The sequence below is a fragment of the Mus musculus genome, chromosome 11 (assembly GCF_000001635.26).
Source record: "Mus musculus strain C57BL/6J chromosome 11, GRCm38.p6 C57BL/6J".
Lineage (NCBI taxonomy): Eukaryota > Metazoa > Chordata > Mammalia > Rodentia > Muridae > Mus > Mus musculus.
In genome coordinates, this window is record NC_000077.6 from 51,044,551 (window position 1) to 51,058,156 (window position 13,606).

A 13,606-nucleotide genomic window follows, 5' to 3' on the forward strand; every position below is an offset into this window, starting at 1 on the left:
GCCTGAGTGAGCAACAGTACAAGAACTCCTCATATCTGCCATTTCACTTTGAACCTGAATAAAAGTTAATTCTCTAAGAATTCAAATTGTGTGATGGCTGCTATCTCAGTCTCCAGAGGTGGAGGCAGAGTTCAGGAGTTCAGGTTCATCTTCTGCTATACAGCAAGTTCAGGGTCAGCCTGGGCTATATTAAAACAAAAAACAAACCCCTCACCAAGAATGCCTTACACTTTGTTTCTGTTTCGAGTGATAGAAGTGAATGGTCTATGTCTAAAATTGCCTTTCCGTAACAAACAGAGCTCTGCTTTCAGCTCAGCTTTTAGAGCTGCCTCAGAGTCTCCACCACCCACCACCCAGAAAGGTAACAGGCAGGAAGTGTATACACTGTGGACATTTTCCCCAGTGACTCCAGGGACAGATTAGCAGGGGACCATGGCAATCAGAACAGACTGCCTGGAGCAGAGAATGTTTGCTCTGCTGCCTGGGGAATCCCCGAACTCTACTGTGCCACCTAGTCTACTGGGGACATTGATAAATTTACTACAGAGGAAGGCTCTTAAGGGACACAAAGGAAGTCTCCACAGAGAGTTGTTACAGGGCACTTTCTAAAGCATAGTGGTTTTTCATTGAGATGAGCACATCCATTTTCCTGACTGACTGATGCCCTGAGAATGAGTTGATGATTGTTCTCAGGATAAGACTTCCAAGAGTCAGAAATCCAGCTTTTCTGTGAATTTTTTAGCTATCAGCCTGTGTGAAATGATTTGCAGGACTTTAAAAATCTATATTCATCAGCATCCATCGCTGTTAGTAGCATCTGAGGCAGTCCACTTACAAAGATGGAAGGTTGATTTGGGCTTATGGTTTTAGAGGGCTTTGCTTTAGAGACAACTGGCTCCTATGTTTGTAGCCTATGGTGAGGCAGCACATGCTGGTAGAAGAGTGTGGTATAACATAACCATGTGTGTTGACCAGGACAAGAAATAAGACAGGGGATGGACTGGGGTTCCCTCAAGCACACAACACAATGGCCAGAAGACCTACCAGCAGTTTAACTCCAAATTCTCTCTGTCTCTCTCTGTCTCTCTCTCTGTCTCTCTCTCTGTCTGTCTCTCTCTCTCTCTCTCTCTCTCTCTCTCTCTCTCTCTCTATCTCTCCCTCTGTCCTTCACCCTCTCTCTCTCTCTCTCTCTCTCTCTCTCTCTCTCTCTCTCTCTCTCTCCGTCTATCATCTACCTATCATCTATGCATCATTTGTCATCTGTCCATCTATCATCTATCTATCATCTATCTACCTTTCATCTATCGATTATCTAATTATCATCTATGTATCTACTGTCTATCATGTATCTATCCTTTATCTATCATCTGTCTATCATCTATCAGTCATGTATCTATCTATCTATCTATCTATCTATCTATCTATGTATCTATGTATCTATCTATATTTGTGTGTATGAGTGTTTTGCCTGCTATCTATGTAGTACACACTTGTGTAAAGAACCCATGGAGACCAGAAGGGGGTATCATATCCCCTAATCCCCTAAAACTGGAAGTATATATTGTGAGCTGCCAAGCGCGGCCAGAGCTCTTAACCAGCCAAGACATGGCTCCAAGACCATGCCCTACTTCTTCAAGTTTTAACACATCTCAGGAGATCACCCTGGAAACCACAACAACATAGAAGCCTTCAGGAAAAAAGTGAGACAGAAGGTCATAGAAATATACATGGAGGAGAGATCTGGGTGACAGAAACAAGTTTATCCACCTCTGATCTCAGTAGTCACAGGCCCTGTGTCACTCAGAGTCTGTACATGCCATCCTCTTTCACAGTGACACAGAAGAAACTCCTATAGACCATGACCTTAGACTTGTCAACACTGGCCCTGGCTGAGCACTGTCAGGGTCAGCTCTCAATTCTAACTATGTAGGACTGCACATCATGTTTCAAATATCTATTTTAGTTTGTTTTTAAAGAAATTTGTGTGTGGGGAGTATGTTCAGGCAGGTGATTTTGGGGGCCAGTAGAGGGCACTAGACTCCCCAGACCTGGAAATACAGACAGTTGTGACCCTCCTGCAATGGGTGCTGAGAACAGTACTTCAGTCCCCTGAAAGTACAGGAAATACTCAATCATTCAGCCATCAGTCCAGCCTCTCGGTTTCCTTTCTTTTCTTTTCCTTTCTTTTCTTTTCTTTTTTAAAGATGTTATTTATTTTATATATGTGAGTACACTGTTATTGCCTTCAAACACACCAGAAGAGGGCATCAGAACCCATTACAGATGGTTGTGAGTCACCATGTGGTTGCTGGGAATTGAACTCTGCACCTCTGGAAGAACAGTCAGTGCTCTTAACTGCTGAGCCATCTCTCCAGCCTGGTTTAATTTCTTGGATGGACTGCTTAAATACAACCAAACATTTCTACAGCAGCTGCAGTTTTACGTTGCTAGATTTTAGTGTTCAAGGGCTTTGTGAACATTCTTTCCTTTGACTACTTTCTTGGGCACCTACTGTGTGCCAGGCATTGTTCCTGGCACTGAGCAGTGCCTGAGACAGATGTGCCTCTGTTCTGGGGAATGCATGGCCTCATGAGGAAAATATTCCATAATTGAATCCATGAAGAAGCAAATTTGATAGAGGTGTAAGCAAGGAGCGGCACAAGGAGGAACACCTGATGAAGCTACACAGACAGGGGCCAGTGAGGTGGCTCAGAAGGTAACTGTGGCTTGTGAGTCTCTTAATTAGTGATCAATGGTGGAGGGCCTAGCCCATTGTAGGTGGGGCCATTCCTGAGCTGGAGGCCATGGGTCTATAAGGAAGCAGGCTGAGCAAGCCAGTAAGCAGTACCCGGTCATGGCTTCTGCATCTGCCATACTTAGGGTTACTATTGCTGTAAGGAAACACCATGACCAATGTAACTTGGGGAGATAAAGGTTCACTTGGCTTAGACCTCCACATCACTGTTCATTGGAGGAAGTCAAACAGGGCAGGAACCTGGAGGCAGGACCCTATGACATGGAAGGATGCTACTTTCTGGCTTGCTCAGCCTGCTTTCTTATTGAAGCCAGGACCCCCTAACCCAGGGATGGCACCACCCACAATGCTCCTCATGCCCCATCAAACACTAATTAATAAAATGCGCTGTATACCTGACTACAGCCTGATCTTATGAATGAGTTTTCTCAATTACAGCACTCTCTTCTCCTTTGACCTCTGCTTGTGCCAAGTTTATGTAAAACTTGCCAGCACATTTCAAGCTTGAGCACCCGGGTTCCATCCCTAGATCCAACCATAGAGGGAGAAAACTGAGTCCTTAATCTTCTATTGTGAACTACACACACACACACACACAGAGAGAGAGAGAGAGAGGGGGAGAGAGAGAGAGAGAGAGAGAGAGAGAGAGAGAGAGAGAGAGAGAGAGAGAGAGAGAGAGAGAGAGAGAGAGAGAGAGAGAGTTCTGGTAGAAAGGTCCTACATATGAGCTATGACCTGAGTCTGATCACACATTGAGTTCCAGTGTCCAGCCTCCGCCTTTCAGGAGCCTGAGCCTCTGGAAGATGTCCAAGGGGAGGGAGAATGAGACTGGAGTCAGCGAGTTTCTCCTGCTTGGTATCACCAATGACCCACAGCAGCAACAAATCCTCTTCTGGGCTTTCCTGTGCATGTACCTGGTCACGGTAGCTGGGAACACACTCATCTTCCTGGCCATCATCTCCGACCCCTGCCTGCACACCCCCATGTACTTCTTCCTGGCCAACCTTTCCTTCGTTGATGTCTGCTTCACCACCAATCTCATCCCCAGGCTCCTGGCTGGCCATGTGGCTGGAACGAGGACCATCTCTTATGCACAGTGTCTGACTCAGATGTTCTTCATGATTTCTTTTGCCCATGTGGACACCCTTCTGCTGGCTGCCATGGCCCTGGACAGATTCGTGGCCATATGCTACCCACTACAGTACCACACCATCATCACCCCCCAGCTCTGTGTGGGGCTGGCAGCCGTTGTGTGGATGTGCTCTGCCCTCATCTCTCTGATGCACACACTCCTCATGAGCAGACTGAGGTTCTGCTCCTCCATCCCAGAGATCTCTCACTTCTACTGTGATGCTTACCTGCTCATGAAGTTGGCCTGCTCGGACACACGAGTCAATCAACTTGCCTCTCTGGGAACCTTGTTTCTCTTTGTGGCCCCCTGCATTCTCATTGTGGTCTCTTATGTCCGAATCACCATGGCGGTCTTCCAGATCCCCTCTGCCAAGGGCAGGCACAAGGCATTTTCCACGTGTAGTTCACATTTGTCTGTGGTCATCCTGTTCTATGGGACGATTCTGGGGATCTATATACGACCTCCGGGCTCCTTCTCCATCCAGGTCTCAGTAGCCACCATCATGTATACTGTGGTTACCCCCATGTTGAATCCCTTCATTTACAGCCTGAGGAACAAGGACATGAAGGAGACAGTGACAAGGATCCTCAACAGAGACTCTAAGCCCTCTTAGCATGGTGCATATCTGCTTGGTAACCCTCAGAGCAACCTGTGGTAGATGGCTGTTGCTTTGGTCATGATTGCTATTGTCCAGTCTCATATTGGTTAGAGTTAGACATGTTGCAGCTTGAGGTGGAGCAGGAATCCCCTCAGAGAAGAAAGAAAGGGTCAGACAACACCCAGGGGCAGGCTGACCACACACCCAGTCTCGTCTTGTCAAGGTGACAAACCTGGAGCCACACACCCAGTCTTGTCTTATGGTGACAAACCTGGAGTCACACGCCCAATCTTGTCTTGTCATAGTGACAAGCCTGGAGCCACACACCCAGTCTTGTCATGGTGACAAGCCTGTTGCCCTGCTGCTCTCTGAAGGACAAACATGCTTTAGAGGTGAAGAAATCTAGTCTGACTATGTGACCTTCTAGACTGACTGTGTGTGAAAACACAAGCTACAGATGGGACTCTACACTGTTAAGGCTGAACCCCTCAGTCCTAGCCATGAGTGAAGCACCTCTAGACTCAGCTAAAAAGTAAAAGAAAAGTGACTTAGGGGTCTTGTGACTGCTTTCCACAGTCATATGGCTGCTAGTACCCAAGGAGGTCAAAAGATGGTGTGGAACCCCTGGAACTGGGGTTACAATAGGTGTAAGCTGCCTGACTTGGGAACAGGGAAATGATCTTGGATCCTCTGGAAGAGCAGCAAGTGCTCTTAAGATCTCCTGAAACCAACTTATTTTTAAAGAAATAAATTTCATCTGCTGATTTCTTCTCTATAGAGAAAAATATCGCAGTGTTCAAATTTTGCTTATTATACATTCGATATATGCTAATGTCAAATACAGCACCTCGTTCTAAATGAAACAGAAGAAATAATAAAGCATCCTAGTAAAACAGCAACATGATATTAAAGTAGCTAGTTTTTTTTTTGAGATTTTCTTCATTTACATTTCAAATGCTGTCTCCTTTCCTAGTTTCTTCTCTGAAAGTCCCCTATACCCCTCCCAACCCCACTCCCCAACCCACCCACTCCTGCTTCCTTGCCCTGGCATTCCCCTGTACTGGAGCATATAATCTTCGAAAGACCAAGGGCCTCTCCTCCCACTGATGGCTGACTAGGCCATCCTCTGCTACGTATGCAACTAGAAACACAAGCTCTGGGATACTGGTTAGTTCATATTGTTGATCCTCCTATAGGGCTGCAGACCGCTTTAGCTCCTTGGGTACTTTCTCTAGTTACTTCATTGGAGACCCTGTGTTTTATCAAATAGATGACTGTGAGCATCCACTTCTGTGTTTGCCAGGCACTGGCATCGTTTCACAAGAGATAGCTATATCAGGGTCCTGTCAGCAAAATCTTGCTGGCGTATGCAATAGTGTCTGGGTTTGGTGGTTGTTTATGGGGTGGATCCCCAGGTGGGGCAGTCTCTGGATGGTCCTTCTTTCCGTCTCAGGTCTGAACTATAACTCCTTCCATGGGTATTTTGTTCCCCATTCTAAGAAGGAACGAAGTATCCACACTTTGGTCTTCTTTCTTCTTGAGTTTCATGTGTTTTGCAAATTGTATCTGGGGTATTCTAAGTTTCAAAACAGCAAGTTTTAATATGCTTCTCTTTTGAGATTGTATCTAGATATTTAACCCAAGTTAACTTAAAACTAGTGATCCTCCTGCCTCAGCTTCCTGTATCTTGGGATTACAAACAGTTACCACCATGCCAGCCAAAGCAGAAAATAGTTGCCTATAGTATGTGAAACATATATTTCAAAATGTGCTATTAAGGTCTAAATGAATACATATTTTTAAAAATTGAATTCTTGAGTTTCTATTAATTATGCCTCCTTATTTTTGTATCTTATGTTTTGACATTTTGGCATGGGGGTCCTCTGGGATGAGAAAGGGACCCCCTCACTGCAGTTCAAGCAGGGTGATGGCCTTTATATTCCACGTAATTCAGAAGCCAGGACACCTGATGTCAGCTTATCCTAATAACTCTATCCTAATAACCCTAGGACTGGTTATCTGGTAGTAGGGTTTCTAAGCCTAGGGCACATGGGAATGATCCAAACCCACCAGCCCAAGCCTGTGTGAGTCGCCTTTTCACCCCTACCTGCAGAACCCACAACAGACCACAACAGAGCCTCTAGTCCCTGTTTCCCTGAACCCTCCAAGCAACCCTGGGCTTCCCTGTGTGGTCCACACCTGTTGCTGCTGGATTCTTTGAGTGTAGAAACCTTGTGGCAGTCACTCCTGTGCCTGCATGTCTCCCCATTTGATCAGCTGTGGGGAGATGGCTCAGCATGGCTTACAGTTGTCAGAGGAGTTTTCTTCTTCCTTAGAGACCTTCACCCCATAAAAGCTTGATCTTTGCATATACCACAAAAAAGGCTTTCCAGGACCAGTCAGGGAAAAAAAAAACAGTTTGATAGTTCAAGCATGAGGGAACACTTAGGAAAAGGACAACACACACCAAAAGGTTACAAAGCTGCTTTGTTTATGTCATTTCAACCAGGTTCAAATGTTAATCAGAATATCAAAATTAAAGTTTTTAAAACATAAGATAGGGATTACTTATTTCTCTTCTTTCCTTTTTGTAAATAAAATCATAAAGTAGGAACCACCTGCATTCCATCCCTGGGACGCACTTGGTAGAAGTAGAGAACTGGTCTGAGAATTATCTCCTGACACTGAAATCCTAAAAATAAAATAAAGTAGCAGAAATGTATATGTTCATCCTATGTGACAGCTCTTAAAGTAAGTGCATCCCATGACCCTAGAGTGTTGAGTCAGGCCCTCAGACTTCAAGTGTAACTGGGGTTAATGGAGTGCAAGTTTAGAAATGCAACCACTGGGTCTGAGAGATGACTCAGCCAGTAGAGATGCTCGCAGCTTGTACTAGTCAGGGTTCTCTGGAGTCACAGAACTTATGGACTGTCTCTCTATATCGAGGTTATTTATTGTGAGGACTTACAGTCTGTAGTCCAAATAACCCAACAATGGTCAGCTGTGAACAGGGAGGCCAAGAATTTAGTAGTTGCTCAGTCCCACGAGGCTGTTTCAACTGGTCTTCTGCAGAAGTAGCTGCCAACAGATGTGCTGGCAAGTAAATGCAAGCAGGTGAAGAAGAGTGAAACTTCCTTCTCCCTTACGTAGGTCTTACATAGGTCTCCAGCTGAAAGTGTGGCCCAGATTAAAGGTATATACCACCATGCCTGAATCTAGGATTTGCTTTGTTCCAGGCAGACTTTGAACTCAGAGATACCCTTGCCTTAGTCTCCTGGGATTAAAGACTTGTCCTACCTTGCCTGGGCCTAAGATTCTCATGGCCACTATGCCTCAAGATCTCCATGCCAAGATCCCGGTCAGGAACTTGTGTCTTCCAACCTCAAGATCTGGATTACAGGTGAGCCCTCCAATTCTGGATTGTAGTTTATTCTAGATGTAGTCAAGTTAACAACCAGTATTAGCCACCACACAGCACAACCTGACAACTGGAGATCTGCCTTCAGACCCAGGGTGGAGGGAGAGAGCTGACATTCAGAAGTGGTTCTCTGACCTCTACATGCCTGGTGCTGCAGACACATGCCTACAGTCATGCACACAGAACATATGACACACATACACATAATAATAACAAAGTATTTTTAAATGTGAAAACTAAGTCTCCCTCCTTCCTGAATTTCCAGTTTTGTGTCACGTGAACATATATGATTTTACACATCTCTTTTAGGATCTAGAAGCCACAAATGGAAGAAAGCATGCAGTATTTGCCTTTCTAAATCTGACTGATTTCACTTATCATGCCTCACTCTGGTTGCATCTATTTTGCTGCAGAAAATATAACTTCACTCTTCTTTATGGCTGAAGAAAGCTCATGGTCCGTGTACATCACAGTTTCCTGTCTGTCCTCAGCCAATGGACATCCAGACTCTCTGTCACTTGCTCCTGGGAAGGGCAGTAATTAATCGTGGGCGTGGTAGATTGACTTGGAATTTTTGCCGGATGGACAAGCACAGAAGAACTCACCTCCATCAGCACCCACAGCCTGCTGCATTGCAGGGAAGACTGTTACTATTTGTGCTGGCTGGGGACTCCTCGGTCTTTCTGGACGTGTGTCCACTCTTGATTGTGTGTTGACTCTTGGTTTGTGTTATACAGATTCATAATTAAAGGGTAGGCTGTAATCCCAGCACTTGGGACACTGAGGCAGGAGACCACTGAAAATGCAGAGTCCACCCTGGGGCTACATGGTGAGTTCTTAGCCTTTTTAGAGATACCCTGTCTGAGAAAAAAGAGGGGAAATAGTCTTCCTTCTCCTGTTTTTCTGAAGCTGGTGGTCTCTTCTTCCCTCTGGTGTCTATTTTTGTTACTGCAGGTCATTGGGACCTGCCTCAGTTCCTGATCCGTGCTGTTAGACACTAAGCATGCACAGGTACACGCACAGAGCCAGAGACGGAAAGATACAGAGAGAGATAGAGACACAGAGATACAGACACACAGAGAGTCAGAAAGACAGAGACAGACACACACATACACACAGAGACAGAGATGCATACATAGACACAGACACCCAGAGAGACAGAGATACACACTTACAGAGACAGAGAGACAGAAACACCCTGAGACAAACAGAGAGAGACAGGTGGACACACACACAAGCACACACACACACACACACAGAGAGAGAGAGAGAGAGAGAGAGAGAGAGAGAGAGAGAGAGACATAGAGGGGAAGATAGTGAGTTGTTGAGTGTTGCGCCAAGGACCAGCCTTGGCTAGGGCTGGGTTATGAGAGAAGGGGTGTCTGGGAACAGGGCAAACAAATGCCTTGAGGTCAAATCATTGGTCCAAGCTGGTGGTCTATGATCTGCTCAGGATGGTTCTCTAGACAGCTCTTTGTAGATAGCTCTTGGCTTTGTAGTCTGCTGGAGATGGCTTTTCAGATTTCATTCTCCTCCCTCTCCCTCTCCCTCCCCTCTCTCTCTGTTTTGCTCTACTCTAGACAGCTTTTCAGATAGCTGTGTGTGTGTGTGTGTGTGTGTGTGTGTGTGTGTGTGTATTTTCTGCTCTGCTCTAGACATCTTTTTCTTGCTACTCTAAAACTCTATAGTTCAGACCTTTCTGCTCGAGACAGCTCTCTCAAGCTGTTTTGAAGCAGTTTGGTCCTCCCCAGTCCTGGTTTTAAGGTATGTTGCTGGGACTGGAGGAACTCTCAGGCTGAAGTAGACCATTTCCTCCTCAAGGAAAACCATGCTGCATACCAGGCCAGTGCCCCAAGAACTGCGACATCTTCCATTATGTAAAGCCACACTGCATGCCAGCCCAGTGCCCCAAGAACTGTGACATCTTCCAGTCTGTCAGTTGGTGCTTTAGTTAGGGTTTTACTGCTGTGAACAGACACCATGACCAATGCAAATCTTATAAAGGGCAACATTTAATTGGGGCTGGCTTACAAGTTCAGAGGTTCATTCCATTGTCATCAAGGTGGGAACATAGCAGCATCCAGGCAGGCATGGTACAGGAGTAGCTGAGAGTTCTACATCTTTATCTGAGGGCTGCTAGCAGAATACTTGCTTCCAGGAAGCTAGAATGAGGGCCTTAAAGCCCACACCTACAATGACACTCCTACTCCAACAACAGGGCCACACCTACTCCAACAGGGCCACACCTACTCCAACAGGGCCACACCTTCTAATAGTGCCACTCCCTGGGCCAAGCATATACAAACCATCATAGTATGTAATGTCATCACCTCTGACCCTCTGCTAACAGATCTGGTTCTATCAGGTCAGCCTCTTCTGCACCTCCTGAAGCTCTGAATGTGTCAGCCCACAATCCACTAAGTATATGGATCCTCTGAAGACTCAGGAGTCTATTTCCAGTAATTCTGCTCTCACCACCAGCTCAAGTCCAAAATACTGCAAAGAAAACAGTCCTAAGGGAGGTGTGGTGGCTGTCCCCTGTGCTCCTAACACTCCAGGGACTAAGGCAGAGGGATCAAGATTTTGATGCCATAACATTTTCTTTTGTTATGCATAATTGCACAACTTTTCAAAACTGCATATCAAACAAGCAAACAAGCAAGCAAAGCCATATCTCTCCTAAATACAGAAAAGACTGAAGGAAAATCGCAAGTGGGTACTGGCATCAGACACATGTGGCCATCAACCAATAATGAGAATTTGGATTATAAATTCTCCCAGGGGAGAACTAGGCTCCAGACTCAATGCCTTGGTGTTGTTGTAAATGCTATTGATTAACTCCATTCATTCTTATTATGACCCAGCCAGCCCCTTAAATAGAAATTTCTGGTTTCTTTGGAAACTCAGTCATGCCATATAATGTTTTGCTGGGCCAGACAAGTGAAAGGATAAATGATGCTTAGAAAAGATATAAATCTGTGGGAGGAGGCTCTGGCACTGCGTCTCCATCACTGATCTTTGCTGGTTGTGACTGCATAGAGAGCAGCTAGCCGAAGAACTTCTTGTGATAGTCTGGGGGCATCTTTCCACTTTCGTGGACTTGGGCTGATTGGCAGAGCTTCGTGGTTTCCTCTGGATTGAACTGCCTTTACTTGCTGATTCGTGAATGGTGATTGCCCAGTGGGCTGGATTGCTGCTGCTGATTCGTGTTGGCGTTTTGCTAGACGACTTGGTTGCTGACAAGGAGGATTGGAATCCCCCCACCCAAAGAACTATTTCTAAACAGGTCCACAACCTGTTTCCTATTAACTTTTCTTTTCCACTCCCTCTATTGAGTGGTGGCCTAAAAGGAAGGCTGAAGCATTTAAGAACCCTCATTAGTGTAGGTTTTGAAAAATCTAAGCCATCAAGCCTCCCAATAATTGAGATTGAGGCCTATAATTTATTTTAATCAGCTTAGCACAATTACTGTGTGATTACCCCTAATCTATTTTTATATATGCTAGATTGGCTAATTCCCAGCTGTGCTCCCCAAGTTAGTTGCTTGGTCTCACCCCAGCTGCTTTCTTGCTCCATCAGCCTGTCCTCAGGGTAGACTTCTTCTGGCCACATGCTCATGGTCCATCCCATCTAATGGTGGTCTCCTTATCTCTCTCCTCCCATTCTCTATTTTCCTTTCCAGCTCTCTCTCTCTCTCCTTGTGGTCCCTCCTCACTACCTCCACCAGGTAACTGAAATCCTGTCTACCTCTACTCTCCACAGTGACTGGCTATAGGCATTTTTATGTAACCAATGGCTTAAAATTGGGGAGGAAGGTTTACACAGCAAAGATCAGTGTATGTGAGAATTCACTCATCTGAGGGTAGCAAGATCTTGGGGTTCAGAATTTAGCATTTGTATACATAGCATCAGACCAACCCTAAACACCTTAGGGTTTAGCAGTCCTTGACACAGTAATTCTGTTTCAAGAAACGGAAGAAAACCATCTTCAAAGATAAACTTCAAGGATGTTGACAGAATAAAAAAGAAAGCCTTAAGATAATATTAACAACTAGAAATAAAACTTTACTTGAATACCTTGAAGTAAATAAGCCTCAGATAAGAGCTTTGAAAGTTACTGAGCTGCAACAAATACATTGTGGCTTCAGTTGTAACTGAAGCAGATGTGAATGGTGACAGGTTAAGCTTGGCTTCTAAGTGCTGATAAAAGAATCAAAACCCTAACTACTAATTTCTGCTCTGTGGCACCAAGAAACTGGAGTGGGGCTGGGCTGGGTGTATTTATAATTTTTTTTGTGTGACTGACAATACCTACTAGCCTGGCCTGGGAGAGTCTGCCACTTCAGCTATCTAGGAGTCTGAGGCAAAAGAATTCAAAGTTCAAGGCCAGCTTTTGCAGAGTGAGGTCAATGTTAGCCTAGCCAATTTGATGAAACTCTGTCTCAAAAGTTAAAAGAGGGCTGGTGTTTAAAAAAAAAATGTTTTTTTTCTTCTATCCCCTGCTCTAGGAATGACAACTCTGGGACTAATTATTTATTATTAGTTGGTTAGGCCATAGCTTTGGCTCATTCTCTGACTAGCTTGTAGCTTACTTAACCCATTCAAACTATTCTGTCTACCACTTAGTTACCTGTCCTTCAGGCTCAGCTGCTGCTTTTTCACATCTCTCTCATCATCTCCTTTTATTTTTTTCCCACTATTTCCCAGAATCCTGTCTCTTCCTGCCAGTGTCCCACCTCCTATTTCCTGCCTCAGCTCATTGGCCATAGTCTTTTTTATTGACAGATGATGCGCGTAAGCGATTTTCTCTACAGAGTGGGGATGTGGCTCAGGGGTGGAATGCTTGTCTAGCCTGCTAGAGGCTCAGGTTCATTCTCCAGTACCACCACCAAATTAATTAAAATAAAATGTTTTGCATGTATTTATTGTGCATATATGAATGTATGTGGCACAGTGTATGTGTGAGGTCAGTCTCTCTTTTCACTATGTGAGTTCCTAGAATTGAATTCAGGTTACCAGGCTTGGCAGGGAGCGATTCACCACTGAGTCTTCTTCCGGGTCCTCATAAATAAAAAATTCTAAAACAATTATCTGTTGGCTCTTCCTGTAATGTCTCTGTCCTGATTGCTATGGATTGTCAATTTCATTAGATTGAGGGGTACCCAAAAGCTTGCTAAAGCCCATATCTGGTTGCGTTGATAAGCCGTATCCACGGAGGAGTCCATCATAAGGGCTGTTACATACACAATGACTTAACCCATTGATGGACTCAGTCTTTCAACCAGTTTTGGGGTGTTATGGAGCTGTAGGGGGTGTGGCCTGGCTAGAGAAGATGGGTTTCTAGGGATGTCCTTGAAGGGTCTATTTTGGCCCCACCCCTTCCTGTTAGCTGCTCTTTGCTTCCTGGCTGCCTTCAGCTCCACGGCTTTCATCTTCCTTGTCCTTCTGTGACATTCTGCTGCCTTGCTCTGAGCCGACAGTCAATGGAGTCAGTCAGGCGAGGACTTTAACCTGCCAACCACGGCCCCAAACTGGCCCTTTATTTTAGACCCTTAAGTTATTCTTCTCAAGTGAGTGTCACAGCCACAAAACTACAACTGCTACAATTCTGCCTCTCCTGAGTTGTTGCCTCAACCCCGTGCTTCATTCTTGTCTGCCCAGGCTGCCCTTGCTTTGCCCTACCCTTCTTTTGTTGTTTGTCTT

The 13,606-nt window shown here is 45.1% G+C and overlaps 1 protein-coding gene across 1 annotated transcript; it reads left to right on the forward strand.

Moving 5' to 3' along the window:
- The first annotated feature begins 3,558 nt into the window (after nt 1-3,558).
- Nucleotides 3,559-4,500, forward strand: Olfr1375 (olfactory receptor 1375). The gene has a single exon (NM_146516.2). The coding sequence runs from the start codon at nt 3,559-3,561 to the stop codon at nt 4,498-4,500; it is 942 nt and encodes a 313-aa protein (NP_666727.2).
- Nucleotides 4,501-13,606: the final 9,106 nt, after the last annotated feature.

Coding starts and splice junctions, on each gene's coding strand:
- Olfr1375 (NM_146516.2), top strand. CDS start 3,559: ATGTCCAAGGGGAGGGAGAATGAGACTGGAGTCAGCGAGTTTCTCCTG.